Genomic DNA, 18,498 nt, shown 5'->3' on the forward strand with positions numbered 1-18,498 from the left:
ACTTACTTCTGCTTTAAGCCTACTGTATATGAAAACAAGAACTAGTGAGGGGGAAAAAACAGATGCGCGGACACCACGAAAATGAAACTGTAATGACAATGTAACTCCTGTGACAGTGACTACAGCTGGGCACAGCTGGCCACGGTAGTCCAGGTCAGCCCCATGTGTCAATCACGGGCTACAGAGGTTCAGTGAGACGCGTGGGCACGTGAATTTATATTATCATTGATGACTTATGACACGCATTGCCAGGATCCGATCTGTCTGTTTAGACTGCAGACGCATTGGCAGATATCCGATTTGTATCTGATTTATTTCCACATATAACGGATGCCTGAATCTGATCTGACAATATCCGATTCCAAGTGTATTTGTCCCGTTTACACGTTCATGTTACAGATCCGATCTGAGCAACTTGAGAGGAAAAAATCGGAACTGGGCCACTTGAACCATGCAGTGTAAAGACAGCCTAAGGACACTCATTGGTCGAATGGAAGCGCCTCCTGGTGGCGGAATATGGGTATTGGAAAAGTGCCCAAGAACAGACATCTCTGCATTGTTGGCCAACGATTGAGGAATTTTGAATCATTTCAGGAAATTCTAGATCACCCAAGTTAATAGCATCATCGTAAACCCCTTACAGATAAATATAATATTAAAAAAAAACAAAAAACAAACAAACAGTTGTCTACATTAATGTTACAATCTACATTTTGAAATACACAAATTATAAGTATAACCTATTATGACAAAGACACAAGACACAAAAACACAGCTGTTTTCATCAATTTACAAGCAAGTGGGTAACACACATAATTGTATTGAATGGGTTTTCTGGGCACTTTTGCAATACCCATATCCTGCCACCAGGGGTGGAAAGAGTACCAAAAAAATCTACTTAAGTAAAAGTACTGTTACCTTGATGAAATTTTACTCAAGTAAAAGTAAAAGTACTCGTGTAAAAATCTACTCAAGTAAAAGTAAAAAGTAGTTCATTTAAAATTTACTCAGAGTAAAAGTTACTTAGTTACTTTTTTTTTGGGGGGGGGGGGGCTATAATGGCCAGAGATTGGCCTAACATTCTCCGTGCATGTCTCTGTGTTTCAAATTTGTCCCTTCTCATCGATACACTGGTCTCCACCATCTTTTAGCTCCTGTGGCACCAACTTGATTCTGACCTTCTGACACTGCAGTTGTCCAGAGCCAATCAGATGGACAGTTACAGTTACTGGCCTAAGGTTGTCACGATCATGATACTAAAATTTAAACTTAATATCGATATTAAGGAAAATATTCGATACTCAATACCATTTTCAATACGGATAAAAAAAGAAAAGAAAAATCTCTCTCTCCCTCTTTCACTCACACACACCTGTTTTTTTTTTTACTGTCTTTCCTGTCTGCTCTCAAGGAAGGGGGGGGGGGGGGTATTTTACTGTAGGCTCTCTCTCTCTCTCTCTCTCTCTCTCTCTCTCTCTCTCTCTCTCTCTCACACACACACACACACTTGTCTCTTTACTGTAACTGAGCACTGCTTGTCTGTTCCTCTGAGCATGGCCATGGATCTGACTGGGCTCCTACATTTAACTCAACGGACCACCGGTCCGGCCTTCAGCCCCGGTGTGTCTGGCAGGGTCAGCGGTCCCGTTACCGAACACCGCCGGACATGTTCATGAGTTCATTAAAAAAAAACGGACAGGACGTGACAAGTGGACATGTCCGGGCAAAAGAGGAGGTTTGGTCACTGTAAACGTAGCCGAATAGATAGACATGCCTGATAACGTTGTCTTTAATCATTAACGTCAGCTTTTAACCGCTAGCTGTGGCTAATGGCTAATATTAAGACGACAACATAGCGACGAGCCCTGTTATGCACAAACTTACGTAGTGGTGAGGGGAGAGGTGTAGGCTACCTGCTGCTGCTGAGTGCGTCTGTGAAGGGACAGAGAAAGAGAGAGGCGGCAGCGGCGTAGCTACTTTTGACAACCCACACAGACGCAGTGCAAGTTGATATATATTTTTTACTTTGTAACGGAAGCTATTTAAAATGTAACTAAGTAAATTTCTTCCAACAATATGTACTCAAGTAAAAGTAAAAGTACTGATTTTAAAAATTACTCAAAAAAGTACAAGTACACAAAAAAGCTACTTAATTACAGTAACTTGAGTAAATGTAACTAGTTACTTTCCACCCCTGCCTGCCACTAGGGGCGCATACAGCTTACCACGGGACTCAATGGAAGTGATGTTACTCTCTTATTCCAGCACTCTAGGTTTTATACAATCTATAGGTTACGCCCAGTAGATGCAGAAGAGAGGAAGAGCTCTGCTCTGCTGTTAATCATTAAACTCACAGAGGGAGAACTGAAGCTGAAGTTTTTACTCAGGTGAGTTCTGTCATTTTCTGTTGTCTCTGTGTGGACTGTTGAGAAGATGAGGTTCTGTTGGTTGTATGAGATGCAATGTTTAGTTTAACCGTGTGTGTTTTTGTTACTTCCTGTTCTGTCAGACTTGGGTCTACTTCCTGTTTGTGCACAGTCAGTGTTAACTGGTTTCACTCTCAGACTGACTGAAGTACAGAAGATGAATGATTGTGGAGAGGAGGGGGGGAACACAGGAGAGACTCCAGGATCTGTAATCCATCCAAAGATGATCCATCCTCCAGTCATGAGCCTCCAGCTACAAGGTAAGAGACCTGCAACTAACATCCAACATTTTAGCAGAGTGGACAGACAGGAAGAAAGTCATTCAGAAAAATACAGTCGATCCATATGTAGTATAGTGTAAGAATTTGTGTATGAAGGCCTATATAGTGAAGACGAACATAGAATGCGTAGGCCCTCCATTATAATCAAAAGTGTGTATTTCATTTATTATATAATCTACGTATGTTTAACTCTTACTGAGATATCATTCTAACATTTGACTGCCCTTTATTTGAACTCCTGTTACTCTTAATGAACTTCCACCATATAACCCAGATTTAGATGTGAGTGCCCCCCCCCCCCCCATGAATGTAGCTGGGCCTAGGAATGGAGCGGAGAGCTACAGAAAGGGAGGCTGCTCGGTCCTGTTCTTTGCTGGCCGGTCACAAAAGGGGCACTTATGCCATGAATTATGAGTAGAAAAACAGGGGCCTGCAATCATATCAGGAACAGGTAGAGGAGGTTTGTGCGGAAGAGCGTTGCAGCCACAGGCCTTCATCAGGGCAGCATCTCTGCATTGTTGGCGAACGATTAAGTGGGGTATTTTGAATCATTTCAGGAAATTCTAGATCACCCAAGTTAATATCATCATCGTGGACCCCTTACAGATAAATATGATGTATAAAAATAAATAAAAAAACAGTTGTCTACATTAATGTTACAAAAGGGGCACTTATGCCATGAATTATGAGTAGAAAAACAGGGGCCTGCAATCATATCAGGAACAGGTAGACGGCTGCCCTGATGAAGGCCTGTTTTTTTTGTTTTGACCAAAATCACTACCTGTCTGTTTGCAAAGCCGTTACCATGGTAATATGAGTGATATTTCAAAAGTCGCCCAGAAACCTATATTTTGACTTCCCCTGATGTGAATTAAACCATGAAAATATAAAAAATATTTTTCCCAACGCGATAAACAGAGAATTATAAGGTGCAGACAGGAGATCTTTTAGGAGCATGATATACCTTGCAAAAGCCACCTCTCTGCAACCTATGAACATTATAACATGATCACAGCCAAATTGATAGCCAAATTAAAAATCTGATGGTCCATAAAATGTGTCAACAGGATCTGAGGGTTAAAAATATTCAGTATGTTGTTGTGAAAATTAGGAACTACTTTCTACTCTGTAGTTTGTCTTTAGTGTTTTCATTGGACTGGGTGGACTGATAAGGTGCAGTGTGATGGTCGTGCCACCACAGCACCGTTTGTCTTGTTCTGGAGTGGACATTAAAAAAGGAAACAAATTCTTCTGAAGAAGCTGTTCCTGTGCTGTTTTTACCAATGAGCCAAACGTTCAGTTCAGATGACAATAACAAGCACCCAGCATTACATTAACATACTCTGACAAAGTTGGATCTAGGTCAACTGGACTTGGTTGTAGATTGTTAAAGACATTTCATATCTCACCCAAGACGCTACATTTCTAAAAACCAGAGTGTCTCTGATGTTCTCAGTTCTGCTCCCAAAACTTGAGAAATTAAAAAATAAAAGATCAACTATGAGTGATGACTTTCACTGTTTCTAATTTTCTCTCTTAAATAACCTGATCAGATTGTCAGACTCTCTGTCTTCAGTCTGACTCTGTCTCTTCTCTCAGCAGATCGTGGTCTGCAGGAGGTTTTAGATCAACATAAGATCAGTCTGAGAAGCAGATGTGAACGAGTGACTGAAGGAACTGAGGGAACAGGAAGTGGAACAGGAAGTGGAACCTTCCTCAACAGGGTCTACACTGAGCTCTACATCACAGAGGGACAGAGTGAAGAGGTTAATTCCCAACATGAGGTGAGACAGCTGGAGACAACGTCCAAGAAGAAGACTCTCCATGACACTCCTGTCCAACAGAAAGAGGACGTCTCTACGGTCTCACCTGTCCAACAGAGAGAGGACGTCTCTACGGTCTCACCTATCCAACAGAGAGACGTCTCTACGGTCTCACCTGTCCAACAGAGAGACATCTCTACGGTCTCACCTGTCCAACAGAGACCTATCAGAGTGGTTCTGACCAACGGTGACCAACGGTGTCTCGGTGCAGAAGTTCACTCTGGACTGGGCCGAGGGCTTGGAGAACCAAGATGTCAGTCTGCTGGTTCTGCTTTCGTTCAGGGAGCTGAACCTGATCAGAGATCAGCAGTTGAGTCTTCTCAGACTGCTCCATGTTTTCCATCCAACATTACAGAAGGTCACAGCAGAGCAGCTGGCTGTCTGTAAACTTGTCTTCATCTTTGACGGCCTGGATGAAAGCCGACTGTCACTGGACTTCAACAACAGGGAGGTTGTGTCTGATGTCACACAGACATCATCAGTCAACGTGCTGCTGACAAACCTCATCCAAGGGAATCTGCTTCCCTCGGCTCTGGTCTGGATCACCTCCAGACCTGCAGCAGCCAATCAGATCCCTCCTACATGTGTCGACAGGGTAACAGAGGTCCGAGGCTTCACTGACGCCCAGATGGAGGAGTACTTCAGGAGGAGGTCCAGTGATGAAGATCTGTCCAGAAGAATCATCTCACACATCAAGATGTCCAGGACCCTCCACATCATGTGTCAAGTCCCAGTCTTCTGCTGGATCAGTGCTACAGTTCTGGAGCACATGTTGACCACAGACCAGAGAGGAGAGCTGCCCAAGACCACGACAGACCTGTTCTCACACTTCCTGCTGGTCCAGTCAAAGAGGAAGAAGAACAAGTATGGTAAAGGACTTCAGACAAGTTCACAGATGCTAACAAAGGCCGACAGGGAAGTTCTTCTGAAGCTGGGGAGGCTGGCGTTTGAACAGCTGGAGGACGGAAACATCATGTTCTACCAAGAAGACCTGGAGCAGTGTGGTCTGGATGTCACAGAGGCCTTGGTGAACTCAGGACTCTGTACTGAGATCTTCAAAAGAGAGAGTGTGATCTTCCAGAAAACAGTCTACTGCTTTGTTCATCTGAGTGTTCAGGAGTTTCTGGCTGCAGTCTACATGTTCCACTGTTTCACCAACAGCAACACACAGGTCCTCAAGAACTTCCTGGGAGAAGAGTATGAAGAGAGAGACTTAAACCCAAAGTCTGTCTTTAAAAAGATTCCCAAGTTTTTTGGACTCAATGTGAGCAGTCTTCCACCCCTGGATGTCTTCTTGCAGGGAGCCATGCAGAAATCCCTCTGCAGTAGAAACGGTCACCTGGACCTGTTTGTTCGCTTCCTTCATGGCCTCTCTCTGGAGTCCAACCAGAGGCTGTTAGGAGGTCTGCTGGGTCAAAGAAAGGATAGTCCAGAAACCACCCAAAGAGTCATCAACAACCTGAAGGAGATGAACAGTGATAAAATCTGTCCTGACAGAAGCATCAACATCTTCCACTGTCTGACGGAGATGAAGGACCAGTCAGTTCACCAGGAGATCCAACAGTTCTTGGAGTCAGATAACAGATCAGAGAGGGAACTCTCTGAGATCCAGTGTTCAGCTCTGGCCTACATGCTGCAGATGTCAGAGCAGGTTCTGGACGATTTGGACCTGGGGAAGTACAAGACATCAGATCAGGGACGACTGAGACTGATCCCAGCTGTGAGGAACTGCAGGAAGGCTGAGTGAGTCCAGACATGATCAATATAATTATTGATCAGTGGTTTAATTAGGGTTCAAATAAACACCATTTCACTGATTTTCATTATTCTCAGTTTGACTTTGAAACATTTCCAAATGAGTTGTGTTTTATTTTTTAAGGTGAAAAGCTGTGAGCTCCAACATGTGGATCTTCAGCTTGTTGTGATTGTTGTTATTTATTCAACAAAAACACTCATTTAGTTTTTTATTTTCACTCTTTGGTTTTATTCAAACCTGATGAATCTTCATCTAAAACACAGATCCAGATTAAACCAGTGAAGGTCTCAGAGTTTCCTGTCAAACTCAGTCAGAGAAGATGAGCTGAAGCTCAGATGTTCATCACATCATCACGTCCTGTCATCAGATGCATCAACTGTGTTTTTACTGCAGCTTTCATCTCGTTTCATTCTGACACATTTGATATTTTGTCTCTTCACAGACTTGTTGGTTGTGAACTCTCAGAGAGTCACTGTGAAGTTGTGGCCTCAGCTCTGATGTCCAACTCCTCCCACCTGACACAACTGGACCTGAGCTGGAACGACCTGAGTGACTCATCAGTGAAGGTTCTGTGTGCTGGACTGGAGAGTCCAAACTGTAGACTGGAGACTCTGAGGTGAGTTCACAGACTGGACCTGTTGGACTTTTGTCTGTGTTCAGTTTAAATGTGTGAAGTTCAGTTTGAAGCATCGACTGATTGTGACTCAATGTTACTACAGCTGGTAGAAGGTGAAGGGTCAGAGGTCACTCAGAGGTCAGTGTGCTGATGATTATGATCACTTTTATAGAGTGTTTGGTCTGAAACACGGGTCAGTCAGTCACTCTGCTCTGCTGTAAGCCGAGGAGAAAACGTTCCTTGTATCCTACAACCTTTATCCAATGAGGAGAGAACGGCATAAAGGGGTGGTCCTCTCCGTGTGTGCAGCCAAGGGATGCGCGTGAATGTGGTGACGTAGGGACAAGGACCAATAGATCCATGACGAGGGCAGGGACTGCTAACTCCATCGGCTGACAAGAAGTTAGCCAAAACGACCAAATCGCTTACTTCTGCTTTAACTAGCAGACTGTAGAGTAGGCTGTGCATAAAATAAATTGTCAACATATATCCCCATTACACACTCATTCACCTTTGTAGTAGGCTATGTGTGAAAGTACATTAGCTTAGCTTAAAACCTCCTGTAATCCAGAGTCCCCCATATGGGGGACTTGAAGACATGCATAACAATAACAAAGCCCCCACTGCACTGATTATGAAAGAATATGGTCATATTATACGTCAAATTAAACAGCAGAAGCTGGGCTACAACGTGTAAAAACCATGTTTATATGACCCAAACACAGCCCAAACACTACTCAAACAAACAACTAGACATCAAACTTCATAAAGCACCTCTGTGTGGACCCAGTCGCCACATTTCTGGCTCGTATACTACTGTACATAATGCAAAACACATCAGCGACCTCTCATCTGAACGTGAACATCGGGGCGTCCCCCAGCAACAGCAGCTAACACAGCAGCTAGCAGCAGCACGGCAGAGGGAGAAGACAACAACCAGCAAAGTCGAGCAAAAACAGACACTGCGTGGCCAAAACATGGTCGTACATTTGCTCTTACCTTTGCTGTTTTGCCGTGAAAAGGTTGTGTTATGGGTAAATCCACAATATTTCCAGTTGAACTCTGCCTAGTGTTTACATCTGAACTAGCCGGGCCGAAACCCGACGGCGCTAGGACCCTACACGGAAGCCTGGTGCGCGCGCATACAACCCCACGTTGGCCTGCACGTGGATCTGCTGATCTGACTGGTTCATGGCTGTCACATGGCTGCCAGTGCGGCCAATCACATCGACCTGGGTCTAGCGTCATTCCTCTCTCTCTATTGGTTAAAATGAGCCGCCCCTCACTCGAATCGACCACTGCGCTGCAGAGATAGAGGCTGAAAGCCAAACCCACCCAGAAGCTGCTCTGAGAGTGCAGCAGTACGCAGAGAGACTGAATCCACTTATGTTAGTTATTTCCAATCGGTTCCAGTAGATTTATTTTCAGTTAGTTTATCCAAATTGTGTGAAAATAAAGATTAAACAATAGTTTATAGTAGCAGGTGGTTCCAAGCTGTGCCAAAAATGGACATTTTGGAAAGTTCGCCTGGATATTTTGTAGTAAAATCTCAATCATTTTGTCCTGCTTCAATTAATCAGAATCAACCACTGCAGAGACAATGTTCACATGTTGTACAATGATTTTATAGAGAGTTTGAGGTTCATCAGCATTATTCTAAAGGGCACTCATCAAAAATATGATTTTTTTTTTTAGGCGAATATTAATTTTATTAATTTTTTTCTGTGTGTCATCTTCATTTACTCTTCACCAGTAACAGATATACTGAAATTTACACATTTCAGCAATTCCTAATTTTTTTCCCTTTACTATGACACCAAAAGTATTCAAATAGACCTTGTGGTTGCAGAGATATACTCATTTTATTATGGATATGCAATTTTCGAGAAAAGGCCTAAAAAATAGGCTGGAGTTGGGGAAAAGCGTCGCCTACCTTTTTCTGAAAAAATTTGGTGGTAGAAGTAGCAGTAGATGGTTTTATTTGTAGACAATTAGACAAATAATATATATTATCTGAAATACATTACCCTCTTGAGACTGTTGACACTGTGATCATCTTCACTGTTGCCTCATTCAACAGCTGTGCTGACAAAACATCGCCCCCTGTAGTGCAATACTCCTTTGGTATATTGATTATTGTTTTCTAAAGATCATGTTTGCATATAAATTGGATATTACTGCAAATTTTTTTCAAGATTACAGGAGTAGGTTCAAAGAATAAGGAAGCACTTTGGGGGGGGGGTCCGATTTTACCACCTTTAGAAAAGAGTCATGAAATGAACAAAAAAATCATTTCCTAAGCTGACAACCTGGCTAGAATACATGTTGAGGGGTCAATTATTGACACTGGATAGGTTGTCAGCTTGTACCCTGAGGTGTCCACATAAGTTATATCAGTTTTGGCCCCCTGACTATTATGAAACATAATACAGACAGTAATACAAACAGACAGGAAGTGACTGAATGTCTGCTGTAAAAACTTTATCCAGTAAAAATGCACGGGTATTAGAATATTAGGTTGGAATCAGTGCTCTGAGGGTCTACACACAGAGCTCCACTGTTGATTCGGCTGAGGTTTAAATACACGTTGGCTTCCGCGCCAACCTCTTTCACATTTTGCCTACTTTTCAAATCACAAAGTGTTCGACCGAGTGAGGAGTAAGGCTGGTGGTAGACGGGTGTAAGTACCAAGCATGCACGTACAGTATAAACAGTGTTTAAACAGACTCCGGATTCGCTCAGTGGTAACAACATCAGTGCTACAATTATCTCTGTAAATAAAGTTTCTCTATCTCTGCATCATAGCAGATTGCATCATAGTTCTGATCCACATCACACTTTTTTCTTTTTCTCTCCTCCATCTCCCTATTGGTCATGTGACTAAAGAGTCTCACCACCTGAGGTTGTTTCCTGGATGGTAGCAGCTGATTGATCTGTTTACACAACTTCAGTCAGCTGTTTGTCAACAACAATGAAAAGACAAACTCATCAGTCAGTACGTTTACATGACACTTGAAAAAAACGAATTATTGCCTTAATCCGACTATAACTGGACAACTGAAGTGCATGTAAACACCTTAGTCCGACTGAAATCGGAGTTGAGAACTCCGATTAAGACACCCAGATAATGCGATTGGAATTCGATTTTCTCCGTCATGTATACACCTTAGTCGGACTGAAGCTGGACAATGCATGTGCGCATGCTCCACAACAGTAGAGACGGCACCAAGTGGAGCAGAGAAGCCGCCTGAACCCGGCAAAGTAAAGAAAAAAACCCAACGTCAGCGCTGATTCAATGCATTTCACACAGCGCAACCAGCAAGAGTGTTTTATTAGAGAGAGAGAGAGAGAGAGAGAGAGAGAGAGAGAGAGAGAAAAGGAAGCCCGTATCCTATTCTCAGCGCGAATCCGGCCTAGACTGACGCGTCTGGTCGGGAACTGCAGTTGAGAATTTATTATTACGCTCACTAAGTTGTTTATATTCAGTTTTTTACGAGGTGACAGAAAAGTCAACAGGACAGGCGGCGTATTAACCCGCTGAAACAATGGGTGACGCCGCATGAGGGGGCGGACCCCGTCCGTTATTCGATTTTCTCAGTTGCATGTAAATTGAGACAAGGACAGAAGTCCGACTTGACGCCAAAATCGAATTTTGAGCATAGCTCGATTAAGCTCTGCATGTAAACGTACTGAGTGTGTTTCAGTCACAGTGTGAACCGCTGTTCACTTCAGCTTCAGTTTACAACAAGAGGTTTTCTGTTCTGACAAACAGTGAAAGGAGCTGTTAAAATCTGTTGTTTGGTCTTTGTTAATTAAATATTTTTTTTAAATGTTTGAATTTTGTGTCAAAAGAAACATGTTGATTGTTCAGTCCACAAAGACTGATGTGATGTTGTGTTCACTGACTTAAGAGTTTTGGAAATGTGGCTACAGAACTGAAAAAAGGTTCAGAGACACTGTACAAAGAAAACTCTTCTTCTTTTATTCTTTATTCAGATTGGAGGGCTGCAGTTTGTCAGAGATCAGCTGTTCTTCTCTGGGCTCAGCTTTGAAGTCCAACCCCTCCCACCTGAGAGAAATGGACCTGAGCTGGAACGACCTGCAGGATTCAGGAGTGAAGGATCTGAGTGGTTTTCTGGAGAGTCCAGACTGTAGACTGGAGACTCTGAGGTCAGTTCACTGACTGTTACTGTTGTAGATCTTAGATCTTTGACCCACAACTGAACCATGTGTGTGTGTGTGTGTGTGTGTGTGTGCGTGCGTGCGTGCGTGCGTGCATGCATGCGTGCGTGCGTGCGATGCACAAGAACAGCTTCTTATCATCACTATCAACTGGTTTAACACTTTTTCTAACACACAGCTGCTGAAACAGTTCATTTAATGCTCCAACTCACACACTGTAAACTACACATGAACACAAATGTATGAAACACAAGAATACACTAACACAATTCACCAAATCACTACATCACTGACACATGTCGTCTTCAGCAGAAACATTTAGTCATTTAGTCAAAAAAACAGCTGATGGAGTTACACAAACTGAAGCATTTTACATGTCAGCTCTTTTACAACACACTTCACTGTGTTGATCATTAATTCTTTTTTACAGTTTATTTTAACCTCTCTTCATTTTCTTTTGTTTCATTAAGTAAATGAATGAATTTTGTTTCTTTTTTTAAACAATCAGTACAAAAAGTGAACGACCTATCTCAGAGCAGCTTAAGGTTAGTAAAAATGACATGTCCAGGTGTAAGTAAGAAATAGGCTAAGTGAATCAAGGGATGATAAGTTCCTAACTCTGGGCAGGAAAGTGCTAGACTCGTGAAACCAACGTGTGTGGATAGCTGAGGACCTAAGCTTTCCAACGATACCGAGTCCGACCCAACTTTCTCAAGATAAGGGGGCGTGGCCTCGAAAAGAAGGGCGAAATCGGCTGTATCTCAAGAACGGTAAGTCAGAAAAATACGAGCCACACACCATCGTGTTCAGCGTGGTCGAATTATGGGGGAAAGCCGTCGGGTCCGACAGTGTCCGACCTTCCCTCGGCGAGTTATGGCCGAAAACGCACCTAGGCGGGCCAAAGTGGGCCAAAATTGGCCTCCACATGCTCCCAGGCTCATATCTCTGGCTAGGAATGTGCTAGAGACGTGGGGAAAAGTTCTACGGAAAGCTACGGACCTCAGCTATCCAGAAAAACAAAGTCCGACGTCACTTTCTATATTTCCGCTAGTAGTTTTTTGCAGTTGAGTGAAAAGAGGGAAGTATTTGGACTCTTTGGCTGTGCCCCATTTTTTTTTTTTGGGCACAGGTGGCGCCACTGAGTGTCCAGCATGCAGCAGACGATCCAGCAAGAACTTTGGACTGGTTAAGGTTAGTAAAAATGACATGTCCAGGTGTAAGTAAGAAATAGGCTAAGTGAATCAAGGGATGATAAGTTCCTAACTCTGGGCAGGAAAGTGCTAGACTCGTGAAACCAACGTGTGTGGATAGCTGAGGACCTAAGCTTTCCAACGATACCGAGTCCGACCCAACTTTCTCAAGATAAGGGGGCGTGGCCTCGAAAAGAAGGGCGAAATCGGCTGTATCTCAAGAACGGTAAGTCAGAAAAATACGAGCCACACACCATCGTGTTCAGCGTGGTCGAATTATGGGGGAAAGCCGTCGGGTCCGACAGTGTCCGACCTTCCCTCGGCGAGTTATGGCCGAAAACGCACCTAGGCGGGCCAAAGTGGGCCAAAATTGGCCTCCACATGCTCCCAGGCTCATATCTCTGGCTAGGAATGTGCTAGAGACGTGGGGAAAAGTTCTACGGAAAGCTACGGACCTCAGCTATCCAGAAAAACAAAGTCCGACGTCACTTTCTATATTTCCGCTAGTAGTTTTTTGCAGTTGAGTGAAAAGAGGGAAGTATTTGGACTCTTTGGCTGTGCCCCATTTTTTTTTTTGGGCACAGGTGGCGCCACTGAGTGTCCAGCATGCAGCAGACGATCCAGCAAGAACTTTGGACTGGTTAAGGTTAGTAAAAATGACATGTCCAGGTGTAAGTAAGAAATAGGCTAAGTGAATCAAGGGATGATAAGTTCCTAACTCTGGGCAGGAAAGTGCTAGACTCGTGAAACCAACGTGTGTGGATAGCTGAGGACCTAAGCTTTCCAACGATACCGAGTCCGACCCAACTTTCTCAAGATAAGGGGGCGTGGCCTCGAAAAGAAGGGCGAAATCGGCTGTATCTCAAGAACGGTAAGTCAGAAAAATACGAGCCACACACCATCGTGTTCAGCGTGGTCGAATTATGGGGGAAAGCCGTCGGGTCCGACAGTGTCCGACCTTCCCTCGGCGAGTTATGGCCGAAAACGCACCTAGGCGGGCCAAAGTGGGCCAAAATTGGCCTCCACATGCTCCCAGGCTCATATCTCTGGCTAGGAATGTGCTAGAGACGTGGGGAAAAGTTCTACGGAAAGCTACGGACCTCAGCTATCCAGAAAAACAAAGTCCGACGTCACTTTCTATATTTCCGCTAGTAGTTTTTTGCAGTTGAGTGAAAAGAGGGAAGTATTTGGACTCTTTGGCTGTGCCCCATTTTTTTTTTTGGGCACAGGTGGCGCCACTGAGTGTCCAGCATGCAGCAGACGATCCAGCAAGAACTTTGGACTGGTTAAGGTTAGTAAAAATGACATGTCCAGGTGTAAGTAAGAAATAGGCTAAGTGAATCAAGGGATGATAAGTTCCTAACTCTGGGCAGGAAAGTGCTAGACTCGTGAAACCAACGTGTGTGGATAGCTGAGGACCTAAGCTTTCCAACGATACCGAGTCCGACCCAACTTTCTCAAGATAAGGGGGCGTGGCCTCGAAAAGAAGGGCGAAATCGGCTGTATCTCAAGAACGGTAAGTCAGAAAAATACGAGCCACACACCATCGTGTTCAGCGTGGTCGAATTATGGGGGAAAGCCGTCGGGTCCGACAGTGTCCGACCTTCCCTCGGCGAGTTATGGCCGAAAACGCACCTAGGCGGGCCAAAGTGGGCCAAAATTGGCCTCCACATGCTCCCAGGCTCATATCTCTGGCTAGGAATGTGCTAGAGACGTGGGGAAAAGTTCTACGGAAAGCTACGGACCTCAGCTATCCAGAAAAACAAAGTCCGACGTCACTTTCTATATTTCCGCTAGTAGTTTTTTGCAGTTGAGTGAAAAGAGGGAAGTATTTGGACTCTTTGGCTGTGCCCCATTTTTTTTTTTGGGCACAGGTGGCGCCACTGAGTGTCCAGCATGCAGCAGACGATCCAGCAAGAACTTTGGACTGGTTAAGGTTAGTAAAAATGACATGTCCAGGTGTAAGTAAGAAATAGGCTAAGTGAATCAAGGGATGATAAGTTCCTAACTCTGGGCAGGAAAGTGCTAGACTCGTGAAACCAACGTGTGTGGATAGCTGAGGACCTAAGCTTTCCAACGATACCGAGTCCGACCCAACTTTCTCAAGATAAGGGGGCGTGGCCTCGAAAAGAAGGGCGAAATCGGCTGTATCTCAAGAACGGTAAGTCAGAAAAATACGAGCCACACACCATCGTGTTCAGCGTGGTCGAATTATGGGGGAAAGCCGTCGGGTCCGACAGTGTCCGACCTTCCCTCGGCGAGTTATGGCCGAAAACGCACCTAGGCGGGCCAAAGTGGGCCAAAATTGGCCTCCACATGCTCCCAGGCTCATATCTCTGGCTAGGAATGTGCTAGAGACGTGGGGAAAAGTTCTACGGAAAGCTACGGACCTCAGCTATCCAGAAAAACAAAGTCCGACGTCACTTTCTATATTTCCGCTAGTAGTTTTTTGCAGTTGAGTGAAAAGAGGGAAGTATTTGGACTCTTTGGCTGTGCCCCATTTTTTTTTTTTTGGGCACAGGTGGCGCCACTGAGTGTCCAGCATGCAGCAGACGATCCAGCAAGAACTTTGGACTGGTTAAGGTTAGTAAAAATGACATGTCCAGGTGTAAGTAAGAAATAGGCTAAGTGAATCAAGGGATGATAAGTTCCTAACTCTGGGCAGGAAAGTGCTAGACTCGTGAAACCAACGTGTGTGGATAGCTGAGGACCTAAGCTTTCCAACGATACCGAGTCCGACCCAACTTTCTCAAGATAAGGGGGCGTGGCCTCGAAAAGAAGGGCGAAATCGGCTGTATCTCAAGAACGGTAAGTCAGAAAAATACGAGCCACACACCATCGTGTTCAGCGTGGTCGAATTATGGGGGAAAGCCGTCGGGTCCGACAGTGTCCGACCTTCCCTCGGCGAGTTATGGCCGAAAACGCACCTAGGCGGGCCAAAGTGGGCCAAAATTGGCCTCCACATGCTCCCAGGCTCATATCTCTGGCTAGGAATGTGCTAGAGACGTGGGGAAAAGTTCTACGGAAAGCTACGGACCTCAGCTATCCAGAAAAACAAAGTCCGACGTCACTTTCTATATTTCCGCTAGTAGTTTTTTGCAGTTGAGTGAAAAGAGGGAAGTATTTGGACTCTTTGGCTGTGCCCCATTTTTTTTTTTGGGGCACAGGTGGCGCCACTGAGTGTCCAGCATGCAGCAGACGATCCAGCAAGAACTTTGGACTGGTTAAGGTTAGTAAAAATGACATGTCCAGGTGTAAGTAAGAAATAGGCTAAGTGAATCAAGGGATGATAAGTTCCTAACTCTGGGCAGGAAAGTGCTAGACTCGTGAAACCAACGTGTGTGGATAGCTGAGGACCTAAGCTTTCCAACGATACCGAGTCCGACCCAACTTTCTCAAGATAAGGGGGCGTGGCCTCGAAAAGAAGGGCGAAATCGGCTGTATCTCAAGAACGGTAAGTCAGAAAAATACGAGCCACACACCATCGTGTTCAGCGTGGTCGAATTATGGGGGAAAGCCGTCGGGTCCGACAGTGTCCGACCTTCCCTCGGCGAGTTATGGCCGAAAACGCACCTAGGCGGGCCAAAGTGGGCCAAAATTGGCCTCCACATGCTCCCAGGCTCATATCTCTGGCTAGGAATGTGCTAGAGACGTGGGGAAAAGTTCTACGGAAAGCTACGGACCTCAGCTATCCAGAAAAACAAAGTCCGACGTCACTTTCTATATTTCCGCTAGTAGTTTTTTGCAGTTGAGTGAAAAGAGGGAAGTATTTGGACTCTTTGGCTGTGCCCCATTTTTTTTTTTTGGGCACAGGTGGCGCCACTGAGTGTCCAGCATGCAGCAGACGATCCAGCAAGAACTTTGGACTGGTTAAGGTTAGTAAAAATGACATGTCCAGGTGTAAGTAAGAAATAGGCTAAGTGAATCAAGGGATGATAAGTTCCTAACTCTGGGCAGGAAAGTGCTAGACTCGTGAAACCAACGTGTGTGGATAGCTGAGGACCTAAGCTTTCCAACGATACCGAGTCCGACCCAACTTTCTCAAGATAAGGGGGCGTGGCCTCGAAAAGAAGGGCGAAATCGGCTGTATCTCAAGAACGGTAAGTCAGAAAAATACGAGCCACACACCATCGTGTTCAGCGTGGTCGAATTATGGGGGAAAGCCGTCGGGTCCGACAGTGTCCGACCTTCCCTCGGCGAGTTATGGCCGAAAACGCACCTAGGCGGGCCAAAGTGGGCCAAAATTGGCCTCCACATGCTCCCAGGCTCATATCTCTGGCTAGGAATGTGCTAGAGACGTGGGGAAAAGTTCTACGGAAAGCTACGGACCTCAGCTATCCAGAAAAACAAAGTCCGACGTCACTTTCTATATTTCCGCTAGTAGTTTTTTGCAGTTGAGTGAAAAGAGGGAAGTATTTGGACTCTTTGGCTGTGCCCCATTTTTTTTTTTGGGCACAGGTGGCGCCACTGAGTGTCCAGCATGCAGCAGACGATCCAGCAAGAACTTTGGACTGGTTAAGGTTAGTAAAAATGACATGTCCAGGTGTAAGTAAGAAATAGGCTAAGTGAATCAAGGGATGATAAGTTCCTAACTCTGGGCAGGAAAGTGCTAGACTCGTGAAACCAACGTGTGTGGATAGCTGAGGACCTAAGCTTTCCAACGATACCGAGTCCGACCCAACTTTCTCAAGATAAGGGGGCGTGGCCTCGAAAAGAAGGGCGAAATCGGCTGTATCTCAAGAACGGTAAGTCAGAAAAATACGAGCCACACACCATCGTGTTCAGCGTGGTCGAATTATGGGGGAAAGCCGTCGGGTCCGACAGTGTCCGACCTTCCCTCGGCGAGTTATGGCCGAAAACGCACCTAGGCGGGCCAAAGTGGGCCAAAATTGGCCTCCACATGCTCCCAGGCTCATATCTCTGGCTAGGAATGTGCTAGAGACGTGGGGAAAAGTTCTACGGAAAGCTACGGACCTCAGCTATCCAGAAAAACAAAGTCCGACGTCACTTTCTATATTTCCGCTAGTAGTTTTTTGCAGTTGAGTGAAAAGAGGGAAGTATTTGGACTCTTTGGCTGTGCCCCATTTTTTTTTTTGGGCACAGGTGGCGCCACTGAGTGTCCAGCATGCAGCAGACGATCCAGCAAGAACTTTGGACTGGTTAAGGTTAGTAAAAATGACATGTCCAGGTGTAAGTAAGAAATAGGCTAAGTGAATCAAGGGATGATAAGTTCCTAACTCTGGGCAGGAAAGTGCTAGACTCGTGAAACCAACGTGTGTGGATAGCTGAGGACCTAAGCTTTCCAACGATACCGAGTCCGACCCAACTTTCTCAAGATAAGGGGGCGTGGCCTCGAAAAGAAGGGCGAAATCGGCTGTATCTCAAGAACGGTAAGTCAGAAAAATACGAGCCACACACCATCGTGTTCAGCGTGGTCGAATTATGGGGGAAAGCCGTCGGGTCCGACAGTGTCCGACCTTCCCTCGGCGAGTTATGGCCGAAAACGCACCTAGGCGGGCCAAAGTGGGCCAAAATTGGCCTCCACATGCTCCCAGGCTCATATCTCTGGCTAGGAATGTGCTAGAGACGTGGGGAAAAGTTCTACGGAAAGCTACGGACCTCAGCTATCCAGAAAAACAAAGTCCGACGTCACTTTCTATATTTCCGCTAGTAGTTTTTTGCAGTTGAGTGAAAAGAGGGAAGTATTTGGACTCTTTGGCTGTGCCCCATTTTTTTTTTTGGGCACAGGTGGCGCCACTGAGTGTCCAGCATGCAGCAGACGATCCAGCAAGAACTTTGGACTGGTTAAGGTTAGTAAAAATGACATGTCCAGGTGTAAGTAAGAAATAGGCTAAGTGAATCAAGGGATGATAAGTTCCTAACTCTGGGCAGGAAAGTGCTAGACTCGTGAAACCAACGTGTGTGGATAGCTGAGGACCTAAGCTTTCCAACGATACCGAGTCCGACCCAACTTTCTCAAGATAAGGGGGCGTGGCCTCGAAAAGAAGGGCGAAATCGGCTGTATCTCAAGAACGGTAAGTCAGAAAAATACGAGCCACACACCATCGTGTTCAGCGTGGTCGAATTATGGGGGAAAGCCGTCGGGTCCGACAGTGTCCGACCTTCCCTCGGCGAGTTATGGCCGAAAACGCACCTAGGCGGGCCAAAGTGGGCCAAAATTGGCCTCCACATGCTCCCAGGCTCATATCTCTGGCTAGGAATGT

The 18,498-nt window shown here is 45.2% G+C and overlaps 1 protein-coding gene across 1 annotated transcript in view; it reads left to right on the forward strand.

Annotated features, from left to right (window-relative positions):
* Window positions 1-451: 451 nt before the first annotated feature.
* The window catches only part of LOC146977755 (NLR family CARD domain-containing protein 3-like), a 106,972-nt gene continuing 88,925 nt past the window's right edge, over window positions 452-18,498 (forward strand). The window contains exons 1-4 of the mRNA XM_085794342.1: window positions 452-520; window positions 4,742-6,273; window positions 6,729-6,902; window positions 10,899-11,072. Coding sequence (XP_085650468.1) covers window positions 452-520; window positions 4,742-6,273; window positions 6,729-6,902; window positions 10,899-11,072 — 1,949 coding nt within the window. The remainder of the gene's footprint in view (window positions 521-4,741; window positions 6,274-6,728; window positions 6,903-10,898; window positions 11,073-18,498) is intronic.

Source organism: Trachurus japonicus, chromosome 12 (assembly GCF_045865225.1).
Source record: "Trachurus japonicus isolate A0001 chromosome 12, Traja_1.0".
Taxonomy (NCBI): Eukaryota; Metazoa; Chordata; class Actinopteri; order Carangiformes; family Carangidae; genus Trachurus; species Trachurus japonicus.